Here is a 15,474-nt window from a genome sequence, read left to right as displayed (position 1 = left end):
CGGGATGTTCCACACAGAGCTGCCCTTGTGGTCCCACAGCCTCAGGAACACACACAGGGAGCAAAGTGTGTAGAAGCACATGACAAATGGACACACAACATACACACAAGACACACAGACACGACATACAACCAGTCAGTGCCTCCTGAGAGAAGGAGGCAACATCCCTCACTTTGCCCCGCACAGACCCCACTCGTGGGACACCACGGACAGAACCTCAAACCTGTCCCACATCCTCACACCTGTCCCATACCCTCACACACACAACTCACACCTCGGACAGACTCCCCAAGCCTTCATCCTGCAGGAACCAGCACAGGGTCACGGACACTGTCCAACAGCACTCGGCGATTTTCCCAAGCCACTGGTGCAGAGAGGGCCGGGAGAGCCATTGGAAAGTCCTGATTAGTTCTTATGGCTTGTGTACGGAAAAGAAGAACGAAACAGATTTCTTGTCTTTTAGCTCTGTTTTGGACCTTGTCCTTCAGCCCAGGAGCTGTAGAAGTTCTCCTGTGTCAGTGCTGACACATCTCGATGATGGAGGGTTGATTCTGGGTTCAGGAGATCTTCTTATATGTTCATACAACCTTTAAAGTTGAGTTCCTGTAACAACTCCCTTTATTTGTATTATTCTGTTTGCAACCTTGTTTCTCCCAAGCTATTTTTTAAATATTATTTAAACTTAAAACTCTTACCACTCTTAATAACCTTAAAAACACAGTGTAGGTAAGAGGTTGGTCTTAAAAACTGCTGACAATACCCTTGCTTTTACTGAATCTTTTGGTTTCTATTTAACAAACCCCCCATATTTGGTGCATGTAGGCATGTCTTTGTTTTCTTGGCATGAATGTTGTAGTGAGGGACATCTCAGAATTGTTTCTGTTCATGGAACAAACCGCTTTTTATGACTATTTACATGATGCAAAGTTTATTAACTTAAAAGAATAACTAGGGGGGAAAAAAGCAGTACTTGGTATTTTTCCTGACAAATGTAGATGAGTTGTAGAATTTTGAATATTTATCTCCTGATAATAATGACTGGGTCATGTGAGGATAATTTGGAGAATATCTTAGATTGTTTATAGACCTTTGGGAACTGAACATGGTATTAAATACTGATAAACTCTGCACTGCTTATTGCTTCCTTAGACTTACTGTGTGCTAGGGAAAAAGTGTGAAGGAGAAGCAGATTCTAACACTTTCATTTTGTAAGAAATTGCCAGAATTTCAGAACAGGGCAGAAAGTATACTGTAAACTGAAGAATCCCACAAACAACACCTGTAGATATAAATAATAGACTAACAAAAAGCATAACATGCTCTTAATATTTTATATAAGATTAATCTGTCGACATTCAGCCGTGCTTATACTTAATAATGTACACAAGTACACAAACACGTATATCCTGAAAAACAAAATAAGCAGTGCTTCTGCACTGTTGTCACCAGTATATTATGATGTTTCCTTACATAAGTGCATGATATTTACAGGTGAATATCTTGGAGAAAAGGGCTACTATTGAATGAATATAAAATACTCATCATATTGTGCCTGTTACGATTAACAAATAAGAAATGACTTTGCAGAGTGTAAGGATGTATCTATACAAAATTATAGACACACAGTTTTAAAAAAAAATTCTATTTGAAGAACCATCTAGTGACATCAACTGATATTTCTCTCATTACAAATAAAACAAAAACAGTGTTTGTGAAAAGCATAAAAATACGTCAGAATATGAGTTTTATGAATGAAAGGATGCACAGATATTTAACTCTGAGGGTGTCACGGAGCCTTACATTTCAGCAGGTGCCCAAGTGCATAAGTAAATCAGAATAAATCACCACTCTCCAGCCACCCTGTTGTCCTCCTCATGCACACAAAGGGAACCTGCAACTAAAACAGCCCAAGATCTTTTTGATTTGTGGGCTACTGGTATTTTCATTGTGTTGACAAGACTGTGGGGTTAGAATTTGGCTCTGTTGTTCTCGCTGCTGTCACCTACACAACCCATCATCAGCTCATGTGGGCACTTTGTAGTGACGTGCTATTTGATGGGGAGACAGGAATAGGGAAGGGAAAATACTCTCCCAATGTTTGCTCTGACTACCTTTTTCAGTATCACATGGTCTAACTTCTGCTTATTCTAGACTTTGGAAACAAAGCCAAAGCGCAGTTCACGCGAAGGAGTTTGTTGTGTTGAGCATTAAACAGTAGGAGGGAAAAGGATTGGGCCCCAAAAGTTATCCAGGAATTATGAATTTAGTCTTTTGTTATTCCTCTCCCTCGGATCCCTTTGAAAATAATCATAGGTTAGAATCACAGAATATTTTGGGTTAGAAGGGACCTTTAAAGGTCATCTAGTCCTAGTGTAATAGGAATATCTTCAACTAGATCAGGTTATATATGATCCCCTGAGGTGATATGGTGATTCAGTACATGGCAGTTTGGGGTCTTTCACCCTGATGTGGTAGGTTGCACAAAGCACATCTCTTCCTCACCCATCTTTTTCCTTGAGACCATCATATTTATTAAAATCAACATGAAGATGAAAGATTAGAGGGTAAAACTCTGTCGTGAAGAAAGAATTAATTGAGTAGAGTTGGATGAAAGGAGCTCAAACGAAGGGTTTGTGTATCTGAAAGATCCCTTCTTTCTTTTTTTTCCTAATCTATCAGTTGTAATATAAAATATATTCTCCCTTTATCTAAATCTTGTCTTTCCTGTGTTTTCAGGCCTCTGTGGCTGTAAGAGCACAACCATCACCATTTACAGTCATCTCTAACACAGTATCTTATGGCAACAGATGAAGTCAGACCAGACCATGTAATCACTTCCCTATGGGAATAAACAGTTGTCCTTAAAAGAGTCTTCTTAACATTCACAGGCCTATTTCACGTGGTACTAAGAGCACAAAATTGCTGAGGCAATTTACTGGATGATCCTACTGGTTATCCCTCTGTCTGCCTGCTCTAATTTCTTTCTCCCAGCTTTGCCATAGGACCAATGCTGTGGGTAACCAGTCAGCAAGCAGTGGCCACAGTTTTCCCTTCTCCATATATGCTGGTGGGCACATTACTTTGCTGTTTGTGTGTGTGTGGCTCTTCCTTTTATGAGCTGAGGGGGTTTTATGTATCCTGGCACCAGAATTTAGTCTGTAAAGATTTTTAAAGCCAGTAAAAGCTGCTAAGAGGAATAGAGATCTCCAGGTTGAACTTCTAGACTCACAAAAGACATTCTATTTGTGAGGACAATTTCTTCTGCTTCTTTGGCTTCTGTCTGTTAGCATCCCACCACTCAAATACCCTGATGGGACAAGACTGGCTCAATAATTAAATGAGAATTGATTTTTCCAACAGCACCTACAGTGGCACTGGGTTGATGGGAAAATAAGCTGGTTGTTGCCACTGCTGTTTAGTGTAACTTCAAACATATCTCATCATCTTCATGTTGAGCTGCACTGCTTCAGAAAATCATTTTTGCTCTCTAACACGTGATCAGAATATGGGGGAAGGAATACACCAGAGCATGTGTGTTTAACAAGAAACCTAATCCTTCATCTGCCTGTGTGGTTGCCCTTCTCCTTTCCTTTTTCCTTCCATCAGCCCTACATGCCTTTTTCTGTTTACCATGTGGTGTAAAGGCCAGGACTTCATCCATATCCTCTCCAAGGTGGAGTTTGTAGTAGGGTATTTGTGCCTTCAAAAACACACAGAGTTTGTGACAAAGAGCTTCATCTAGAAAGCATCACACCACTCTCTGTTGCTGTGTCAATGAATAATTAATACAGTGAAATAATTATATGCAATAGATTTTGCCTTCTTGTAATTTACAACTTGTTTTTCCATGTTTCTGGAAAGCAAATGACCTGGACTTCTTGTTTTCTTTTACTTTTAACCCACACCTGGCTTACCTGGAATTGCTTTATTTGAGGTCACGTTGCTCAGGCATGATTTTTTAAAATATTTCAAACTGTAAGCAACTTTCTACTAAATAGAAAAGAGAAGTGTTCCAGTAAATTCTGGTTAAGGTAGGAGCAGCTGCAGGGTAACAGGTTTTTGGATTAAAGGAACAATTATTTATCTGGCATAAAGAGTGCACATACTGGCTTAACCTGGCAAGAAGATAAATTTTAATATGACACTGATTTCAGTACAGTCTCACTCATTGTAAAATCTACAGACTTCCTGAAGTAAACAAATATGTACACAGTGCCACTGTTTTCTTGACACATATATATATACATGTGTGTACATGTATTGTGTGGCAGATGCCAAACAAACAGATCTACTCAGTGTTAACGCTCTTCACAAATGTACCTGACAGACCAGAAGTTTGAAAACGTTGCTTGAAAATATTTACAGGTTTCTAGGGGAAAAAAAATCCACTCCCCCCAAAAAAAACCCCTCCAGAACAACACAAACTCAAAATTATTTCAGGCATGTGGCACCAGATTTCTGTATTTGAGCATATGAGCTCATTAATTGCAGCTTTGAGCTGTGTAAAAATGTGCATCAGTGCCCTTGATGTGTGTATACGTTTGGTGATGCACGATTTGTCTCTGTATCCTGTTTGAGAAGTGGACACTAATATCTGCCCTGTAACATAATTAGAAAAGTCATAAAATACCCTGCTGTAGTGAGTCAGGATCTCATCCATCTGGGATTGATACCAAGAGATGTTCTTTTCTGGTGTTGCTGTCAGCACAAATGTTTAAATATACCTTTGAGAGCTGAAATATTTGGAAAGAAATTCTGTTTGCCTTATGTAAGCAAGCAATAGTTTGCTTTTAATGAAGTTTCATCGTTCAGTCTGTCTCTATGGGAAGTGGAACAGAGTCACCTTAATTTTAGGAGGAACTGTGTGTGGAAGAAGATAAAGGTATAGGATGTTGTCTAAAGTGATCTTTTCTCTTTTCTTTCTTTTTCTGTTCTATTCTATTCTCATTACATAATTTGGATTATAAACTAAAATTTTCAAGCATAAAAATGTGAGCTCTTATAGTGAAAAAAGATTAAGGTGTTTGTGGGAAAGAGGAAAATATCATGGTAGTTTAAAAATACAGTATGTTTCCTTTAAACATGAATAATAAGCATAGATTAATTTTGCTCTAAGAAGGTCTCTATATCACCATTCTCACATAAACCACCTGAACTCCTTGTAGTAGTGCACTGAACTATATGATATTTTATATCACTGTCATATGCAGCTCATTCTTTTTTTCTCATCTTTTCCCCAGAGAAGAATTGTGCATGCAGTGGTAAGATTTAATTCTTCCACAGAATTTTTTATTGTAGTCAGGTTGGAGAAGGGAGGTCAAAGAAAAGTGTTTTGCACTTGGTGATGAAATATGTGCTAGTCCTTAAGTTTACTTCTTTTTCCCTGGGAATTTGTTCTACTCTCTTGGATCAGTTGCAGAGAAAGTTCTCCCTCTCCCCCCCTCTCTCTTTTTCTCTCTCTCTCTCATATTAACTTTAAGTTAAAAGCTCAGTTTTGCCTGAGGAGTTATTGATCACAGTCTTGACTGAAAGATTTGGTGATAATTCAGCACTTTTAGACCCAGGCCAAGTAATTGCCACTCTCAAGAAATAAACAATTCCAGAACTAACCTGAGATAAACTGATGTAGCTCAATAGATTTCAATCGTTAATATCAGCTGAGGATTTGACCTAACTTTGGAAGGAATTTATGAGAGTTCAAAGGTGTGCAAAGCTGTTCTTGCTGCAAATCACTGCAAACCTACAGTGTTCTTGCATCTTCATAATCTTAAATACTGCTGTGAGAATTAAAATTAACATTTCTCATTAGAACCAACATTCTAAATTTTTAACCAACCGTGTTTTTTAAAACCATGAGTGATATTTAAATATGGTTCAGTCTGGTTTTGTTAATCCTACTAGATAGAATAGACCTTAGTGATAATAGGTACTTTTTACTGAACATGAAATCAAATTATATCAAATAGCCATAATGACCTACTTTGACTTTAAAGTTTGTGAGATTTAACAATTCACTCTTCCCACTCTGAAATATCAACTCATTCATCTTTCTCAAAACAACAATACTATAAAAAATCAAACAACAAATACTATAAAAAACCAAACCACACACCCCCTAAGAGAAATCAAACCCAAACAAAACCAACCACAAGTAAACAACGGAATTGTTCTTCACGATTGCATTTGCCAAAACACGGAATATGAGGTCTTCTCCGCTCTAATATTTCTTTTTTTTTTGTAGGTGGCACTTGTGTTGTGAACCCCACAGACCTGTTCTGCTCTGTCCCCGGTCGCTTGTCTCTCCTCAGCTCCACTTCCAAGTACAAAGTGACCATTGCAGAGGTGAAGAGGCGCCTTTCACCCCCAGAATGCCTCAACGCCTCCCTCCTGGGAGGGATTTTGAGAAGGTAAGTTGAAGGTGAGAGTAGTAAGTCCTAGACAGTGCTGTCATTTCTGTAATTTTATTTTCTACAAAGAGGCTATTTTCTCTTTCCTTGCTTGGATAGGTGGTAGTATTTGGGCAAACAGGATGGGATGGATCGAGAGGGAACACTGGGAAGTTTTCAGTAAATTAGAAAGTTCAAATTTTTCATCAAACTGATTTTTTTTTACCCCCTCAGTTCAGTTGTTCACAGACATGGAAAGATGTCGCTTTACCTTATTTTGAATGGAAAAAAAAAAAAAAGAGCTTTAATGTGTGGAAAAATGTGTGGAAAATTTCAGCAGAGCTACAAATCTGACTTCTTGCTGAGAAACTTGTTTTACCAAGTGTAGGTACGGCCCCGATTCAATTAAAGCCTAAAATATGGAGGTGTAAGGATGCCTTTTTTCGTCCCTTCTCCTTGGCATGTCTTTTGAGCACAGAAAAGACAGAATAAGCTGGTTTGACTTTTCTCGTTGTGAGATACTGGAGGAGAAACAAGTAATTGGGTGCAGTTTTGCCTCTGACCGTTGGCTGACCAGAGCAGACACCTGCAGAGAGCAGGAGAGAAATGAGGAGAGAGGCAGACTGTGCCTCACATTGCAAGTGGAAAACAAGGAGGTAGCTGTAATTCAGGCCGGCATATCTGAGTCGCGGTGTCCCCGAGGCGTCAGCTCAGATGGCATGAGCTACTTGAATACTCTTTGATCAAAACTAGCTGGAAAGTCATGGGCTATTTCACTGCTGTCACTGAGGGCCACACTGATCCTCACACTTATACTTTAAGTCATTTTAACCAACCTGCAGTGTTCTGAGAGATGTGGGCATTCAGGAGCTGTATCGAGCCATCTTGGAGAATAATGACTATAGATCACAACATTTTTTCAGGGTACAAGCCCCATTTAACTGCCTCTGTAGGCACTGAAATCCAAAATCGACACCCACAAAAACTTTCCTCTCTTTTTGTTTCACACTGGAGAAACCTCCAGTGAATATTCACTTTAAATACTCACACTGCAGACCTCATCACTACACTACAAGCTATTGAGAATTCAAGGACATCGATTTGAATGTGGGGGTTCATTTCTCTCTTCTATCAAAATGCTAGAATATTTCCCATAACTTTTTGACCCAAACTAAATATTCCCTCTCCCAAATCAACCATGGCCATGGTTCAGGAGTTAGCAAAAGGCAGGGACCAGTCCTAGCCAGCAACTTGGATGTGCTAATTCTGTTTTATGAAGCAGAGAGTATAATTGAACAGATTTGGTCAGGTTATAACTGAAGGTTTCACAGTTAAAGAACAGGCTCAAACACCCTGTATTTGACCAGCAAAGATATAGCAAAACCAAATCTCACTGATGGTTTGCCTGAGACCTGGCAGGGCTGGTTTTGCAGTCTGTCAGCAGCAACTGGCTACGTATTTTCCTAAATAGCTTGCCTTTGGAACAAAATGTTCTTCAGAAAAAATTCTTCTCAGAAGACATCTCCTGACAAACAACATGGTCAGAGTTGTAGTATTTCTTAATGGGTAATAACATATATCCAAATGGTGACATTCCAAGTTTGGTTCCTTCCTCTGCCTGAAGCAACTTTAACCTGCACCTCAAAACATCTGGTTAGTTGTGCTAAATACTCAGCAATTGTTTTTTCTAAACTGATGGCCCCTCAGTCTCATTTGGGGTTAATTATTTGTTGTAGAAAAGCAAAGGTATAACTGTGGTGGTGAGTCTTATCTAGTGGACAAGTCATTCATTTGGGATGGGAGATATCTGGGTTCCAGTCACTGCTTTCTTCACTGTTTAAGCATTTTAACATCAGTTATTTGCTGGCAGTTGGCTGCTGCATCCTGTAAAAGACACAGGTTAAAATTCCCTCAGGCTGAGGAAGAAATCGTACCTATTTCTGCTGCATAAGTGAATATGTCTCAAATGCTTCAAACACTGATGTGTTGCAGAAAAGCAGCACCTGGATGCACCAGGAACCACTCTGTGAGAACAAGGACACAGGTGTTTGGGACAGGGGCATAAATAACCAATGATGGCTGGGATTTTAGCTTCAGCATTTCCTGTTGCCTTATCCTTTTTCCTTGTAAGTTTTGGGCTTTGTAGATAACATTTTTAAGTACCTAGGTCTCTACATAAATTATTGAGGGATAGTTAGATGTGGGTTCCACACAGACATCTACATTTAAGTAGCTCTCTGTCTTCCTTTAATGGTCAGATGAGCCAGATGAGTAAAGTCCACTCATGCTGGATATCTGTCTAATGTAATTTTAGAAGGTCATGATTCTCTCTAGTTTGTCTTTGAAACCTGGCTTGACTAAATCAGATATGAGTGCTTGCACTGTCAATATTTATATTTAGTTATTGTAATGCCAGGTTCTGTGCCCAAATCAGGATACTGAGCTCCACCAGGTGGAAAGCTCAGTCTGAAGATCTGATGCCCCTGTGACAGGCATTAAAATGTTTAACTCTGTCAAAGAACCAACGTCAAAGACTCACACAGGGCAAGTAGGACATTAAGAATACAGCTCTGAAACATTTTCCACCGATGTCACTGCCACAGGCGTTACCCCACACATTTGTCAACAAAGAGTGTGCAATTTTTGAAATTACATTAACATGGGAAAAAGGTGCAGAATAATGAGAAGTGTCTCTCTTTCCTGCAATTCTCTCATGATAGAGCAAAATCTAAGAATGGAGGACGCTGCTTGAGAGAAAAATTAGACAGATTGGGACTGAATTTGCCTGCAGGAAGAAGAAAAGCAGCAAATGTCACACTCTTGACTTCCTTGGTAGAAGGTAAGGTTGTAATACAGTATAACCATAATTTAAATGTTTCATTGTATCCAACTCTTTTCAGCCACTGTGTTAAATCCCATAATCTGTATTTTGTATACAGAGGAGAACTGGCTTGCCTAAAGCCACAGACAGAATGAGTGACAAAATGAAAGTTCATTCTGAGATATCTTGGCCCCCAGCAAGTGTCTTGGTCCTGCAGTTTCCTCAGCATTGATCTGTGCTTTTTGTGCTGGGATCTGACTTACAAATCGATGATTCAAATGTTTTTATGAGAGAGATGAATGTCTTATACCAACTCCATAAGTAGGTTTGTTTATCCTCTTTTTTTTTTTTTTTAAACTTGTGAATTTCCTGGAGCTGGTCCAAAAATGTGATGATTTTTTTTCCTCCCATAAGAAAGTACAATATTTAGACAAGCCTTTCCCCCCCACACACAAATGAATGAAATCTGTTTTCAGATAAACTCTAGACAGTCCCAGGAGATACTTTCTTGGCCTTTATTTGTTGTTTAAATACCATTCACCAAATACTGTCAGGTTCTTCAAACCTCCAGCTGGGAGATTCAGGTTCAAACCCCTCAGGCAAAGGGAAGAAACTCTACCTGCACCTCTTCTACTCTGGCTGAATCCACTAAGTACCCAGTTTGTTGTCTGGCTAAAAGTAGCAGCTCTGGGAATTTCAGATCCCTCCTCCTTGATGTTGAGAGAACTCAACTCATCCTAAAGGTCATTGCCTTCTACGATCATACCCTGAAAGGTCCATACAGATCTGGATGAGTAGGCTGAGGTCTCAGCACATATTACCACAGAATTAGAGAATTAATTAAAGGTTGAAGCTGAAAGGAACTTCTGGTCATCTCCTAGTCCAGTCCTCCTGCTCAAAGCAGGGTCAGTTAGAAGAGGTTGTTCAAGACCTTGTCTACTGAGTCTTTTTGTTATCTCAAAGGATGGAGACCCTTCAAGGCAGAAATAGTGTTGAATCCTCAACACTGGAGGTTTTTCAGTGTCTCTGACAAGGGACTGAGGTTTTCAGGGGCCACTGAGCACAAAGAACTACAATGGAGCTTTTTGGAAATACAAGTGTGTCCATATCACACCTGCTTGTAATAAAGGGAAAGCCATAACAGATTTACAATCTTAGAAAAGGTACCAGGTTAGAGGAGCAAGGGCTGTTTTGACCCTCACAGTCCTTCAGGTATCTTGGATCAGGAAAGAATAAACACAGCTATGACTTTAATTAGTGAACAGAGAAATGGCTTTAAGATGAAAGAGAGTAGATTTGGAAATTAGGAAGAAATTCTTTACTGTGAGTGTGGTGAGACCCTGGCACAGTTTGCCTGGAGAAGATGTGACTGTCCCACCCTAGGAACTGTTCAAGGCTAGATTGGATGGGGCTTAGAGCAACCTAAGAGAGTGGAAGGGGGTTGGAACTAGATGGTCTTTAGGGTCCCTTCCAACCCAAACCATTCTATGATTCTTTGGCCAATTATTCATCAGAAGAGACTGAAGGTGAGGTAGCCCTCTTCCAACTGCTGGCCTGGTATTGGTGACAAAGTTCCTTTACTGTAAGTCAGGATTAAATTCCTGTTTCCTAGGAATGGAGCTGTGCTCACCTCCCTGTCCTTTAATCAAAGCCAGTAGCAAACCTGTTATTGAGCCTGTGGTGTTGCTTTTGTTCTTGGGCTGCCTTACTGTGAGTCCTAAAGATAAATACTGAGGTGGCTGAGCTCACTTTGACAGAGACCTTTTTGCCTGGACATGCTAATAATGAATTTTATCTAGTGGAATTTTTGAGAATGGCACCAACATGTGTGTTTATATTCCAACAGAAAACAAAACAAATCTCATTTTCTCTTTGTGTAACCAATCCTGAGTCAAACTTGGCAGTGCTTATTGAATTCTTTGTTGTATAAGCTGTTCCCCCTCTGGACATGCAGATACTCCTTCCAAGGGTAACTAAATTATATCACGGTTTTTGCAAAGAAACCCATCCCTCAATGGTTCCTGCTGCTGGAGGAGGCAGAAATGGAAGGACAGAGGCTTATTCTGTGGTTTAGAGAACCCATAAAGAAAGCACCATTAGCTTTTTCTGTGTGATTTCAATACAGAAATTGAAATAATAATTTATTGGTCTTATTAAATGCTAGACTGTGTGAACATCTCATAAGGATGCAGGATTGTGTCACTCTTGATTACTTTAGATGGTTCTAAATTTATTATTATTAAATGTCTTCACAGTCTTCAGTTTATTAAGGCCTTTAATATCTCTGAAAGGTAGGAGTGTGCTCAACCTCAAATATCTGTTTGATGTTAGAAAAGACAAAATTAGTTGTATGGTGAATAGGTATATTGACCAAAACCATCTCAAAAGTCTCTGGCATGACTAATATTTCTTTTCCTCTAAAACAGACTAAAATAATTGATTTTTTGGGAATACTGCTAAGTGACTTTATGAAAATGAATTTGTGTCCTTCTGTTTTCTGCAAATGTATTTATTTTAGAGTTCAGCATTGCTGCTGGATGTTTACTGTTATTCTTGTTTTGGTCAGGTTGTATCTTTAGTGTCTTTGGTAGGGATTTGTGGAGACCAAAGTAGGAACTGTTTGACAGATCAGCTCTGCTCTTTTTGTCATCCACATAAATCAGTACAATGGGTGGGAAGACGGACAGGGAGAATGAAGTCAGTATTGTAGAACTCTCCTCAGCAGAATGGGACAAATCCTTGTGCAACCTGTAGGGGAGGGATGCCCTCTAGTGCCTGGATTAGATGCAGGGAAAGGTCATTTTTCTTACCAGCTCCAAAAGGAACATTCCTACATCTTGGCTAATGCAATAAAGGCTCCTTCACTAAATTCTAGTATTACCAAGGCTAAGCTTTACCGCTGGCTCAAAATAGTCAAAAGCCACTCCAATGGCAGTAAGGAAGGATGTGAAAAGAGATGTCCACTTCTCTTTGGACATGTCACTTCTAAGGCAGAGACAGCACAAATGTGATTGCAGATGCAGGTAAAAGCAATGCATGAATGATTTTAAAGCCATCAGATAAAAAATTAATAATAATAAAATTATAATAACTTATGATAATATCTATAGTTTGTTTTCCTGTCAAACCAAATTTCCTAGACACAGAATTAATGGCATTCCTCATTTGGGGACCAAAACTCTGGAGAAAAATAGGTCAGTGGTTACTTTTTTCATCCTGCTCTCAACTGCCACAGTTTCTCCCCCACCAGCCTTTGTTTAAATACCCTTCCACTTGTTCCTCCTCCCTTCTCACCCTACAAATAGAATAAACTTTCCTTCCACCTCCCGCCTGTCCCTCCTCCCCCTGAGTAACGTTTCTGCTGGGTAGAGCATCCGGAGGAGGCAAAGCCGAGCAGAGAGTGGGAGGTTCAGACGCCGAGTGTCCCCCTCCCGGGACGCAGCTCCTGCCTTCACTCCGCATAGGAGCATCTCTCACTCTTGCAGGACCCAGGGGACCCTCACGCTGCTCCTTGCACCTGCCCACAGAAACATTTCAAGGTACTCGTCTGGTCTCTCCGCTGAGGGTTTCCAGAGCTGTCTCTGCCAGTTCTGCTCCAGCAACTGTCCCTTTCCATCATGGAAAGCTCTCGGGTCAGTTGGCAAACTGCAGAGCAGAGGCAGCGCTGCCGGGAGCTGCAAAGCCGAGTGCTGGGTTTAAGGAGAGTCCACGATCCCCAAGTGCTCTTTGCCTCTCCAGGGGGAAAGAGCTGGGGATGTCACACACAGGGGAATTTGATTTTTAGATTGGATTTAGATTGAAATGAGGCAACTAACTGTAAAAGTAAGGGATTTTAGAGGTTTGTACCTTTAGTGTGACTCCTACGCTGATGTCAATAACGAGGCAGAAGGCGGCAAATCTAAAGTAAAAGAGGTCAGTTCATCTATATTTCCAACATTTGCACATTTTCCCCTAAAATAAATGTTTGCCCAAATTATGATGTAGAAAAAGAAAGAATATATTCTATGGCAATTTGTTTTCCCCCACCAAGCAGATTTATACCCTACTATATAGTAATCCAAGGGACCTTTAGTCACAAAAAAATAAGCATATCACAATCCACTTCTAAATATCAAGTCATCATTGGGTTCCGGTTCAAAATTACATCTTTGCTCAACACAGACATATGATAAATCGTGTTCTGCACAGTGTTTTCATGTCCAAACTTTTATTTTTATTTTTATTTAGAATTTAAAGATGTAATTTAGGATGTCTACTCCTTATGGCATATAGAAGTGCATGATTATATAAATAAATATACATAGCTCTAATGTGTGTTTGTGGTATACATCAGCTTTCTATTTCCAGTAAAAATATTTTTAATTTCTATTTAAAATACTTTTAATTATTATTTCACCAAAATAAGCGCTATATTTGTATCTACATTTTACCTGTATATATCCACAGCAGATTAGTGGTTTTGTTTCTTTTTCTTCATGATTTTATCTCTTCATATACCATTAGCATTCAATCACAATCCCTGCTGCAGACAAATTTCATACTTTTGAATAATTTTCTCAGATGATCAGAACAGTTTAGTATAATTTTCTCATCTTTAGTAAATAATATAAACCGTCTTTGTAAGTACGTTTGAATGACAATTCACGTTTTCTATCCCCTTTTTTAACAGTAAATGAAAACATACAAATTTAAATCACTTTGCTGTTGATTGTGTTAAATAAATGCCTCCATTTCATCACATAAAGTTTTGCTCTCTAGAAGAGAGAGCCACTTTTCCAATGGCTAAATATTTAAATTCTTTGCTGTCTACATTCCTTGTGTTGTTACTGGGTCTGACTGGGACCATGATAGAGCTGTCTGGAGAATTGTAATTCCACCTGATGACAGTTCCAAAAGGGTTTGACTTTATCTTCCTTCCAGCATGGAAGGAAGAGAAACCTATCAAGTATTTTAATGGAATTTGGTTGAAAACAAAAACCTGGTGCTCTTCTGCAATTGATTTACTCTTCAAGTCTTTATTTGAGTAAGAGTAAAAGCAGAGCTGAAATAGAAATTTTGAAGCACCTCTACAGGAATTTAATAGCTACGGCTTGAATTTGTATTCTTTCTCATCTGTGAAGAAGTCTGGGATATGTTTTAAACACAAAGGTGGCAGTCAGCTCTATGTCTGTTCATTCTGATTCACTTTTAACATATCACTGAAGTCCATTTTGTTTTCACTAAAAATTACTTTTCTAGAAGCTGTAAACTAAATGGGAACCATTTCTGCTTTCAACTCGGTGAGAGTGGTTGCTTGTTAACTTATTCTTTTTAGGCATGCTGGAAATCATCTTTAAAAAAATCCAAACAAAGCAGATGATTTTGATTATAATCTTCATTTTTTGCTGTAGAGTTGATTACAGCTGCAAAGGTTGTTGTTGGTTGAGATCAGCAAACAGGTTGCCTGGGAGTGGTGCAGGTATTTTGCTACTACCTGAATTCAGCTGGGACAGATAGACACATAGCAAAGTGTTGGTTTGTGGAATCAAAAGGTGGTTTTCTCATAAAAATTCCAGTGGTGGAAGGGGAGACAACAAAATCTGAAAAGGGGGAAAATGGAGTTGGAATAAAGGTCAGTGAATGTGGTTCCTTATTTCTAATGCTGTCCCTGGCACAGAACCACTGTTTCCATGGAAGTTCTCCTCTTGCTTGTCTTGGCCAGATCTGTGCAGAGCACACCCAGCCTTGCTGGGGATGGGATTCACCTCACCATCTCCATTGCAGTTCTATCTGTCCTTTCATGTCAGATTGTAGCAAACAGGGAGAAATCAGCACTGGGGAATTAATGATTAAATTAAATTAATAATTAAACACTTGATTAGGTTGCTCAGAAAAGCTGTGGAATCTCCATAGTTGGAAATATTCCAGACTAGGCTTGAAAATTAATAACCTAATCTAAGCCATGCTTCCAGTAGAAGGTGATCTCCTGAGTTCCCTTCTAATCTAGACTTTTCCATAATTCCTCTGTTTCCTTTTTGCCTTCTATTCTAGTATAGGACTATACATGCTCCAAGTGCTAGTTTGTCTCCATTGAGTTGGAGGTATAAGGTCAGACATCAATACTTAAAGTTAATCAGATGAATTTCACATGTTCTCAAAGGGAGGATTTACAGGTCCTTCATCCCTCCAAACTGCTCACCTGGAGCATCAACATGATCTTCAAAGAGCCAGGGTCCAATGCCTCTTCTCCTGATGGCAATCAAACACACAACTCTGAAAAAAATAAAA

The 15,474-nt window shown here is 39.3% G+C and overlaps 1 protein-coding gene across 4 annotated transcripts in view; it reads left to right on the top strand.

Annotated features, from left to right (window-relative positions):
• The window catches only part of TFAP2D (transcription factor AP-2 delta), a 46,917-nt gene that overhangs the window by 10,256 nt on the left and 21,187 nt on the right, over positions 1-15,474 (top strand). For all 4 annotated transcript variants that reach the window (XM_027663447.1, XM_027663449.1, XM_027663448.1 and 1 more), the window contains 2 exons: positions 6,242-6,407; positions 9,107-9,225. In XM_027663447.1, coding sequence (XP_027519248.1) covers positions 6,242-6,407; positions 9,107-9,225 — 285 coding nt within the window. The remainder of the gene's footprint in view (positions 1-6,241; positions 6,408-9,106; positions 9,226-15,474) is intronic.

The sequence above is a fragment of the Corapipo altera genome, unplaced genomic scaffold (assembly GCF_003945725.1).
Source record: "Corapipo altera isolate COAL_440 unplaced genomic scaffold, ASM394572v1 116, whole genome shotgun sequence".
NCBI classification, from domain to species: domain Eukaryota; kingdom Metazoa; phylum Chordata; class Aves; order Passeriformes; family Pipridae; genus Corapipo; species Corapipo altera.
Note: the sequence above shows the minus strand (reverse complement) of the source record. Positions and strands in the feature narration are given on the sequence as shown.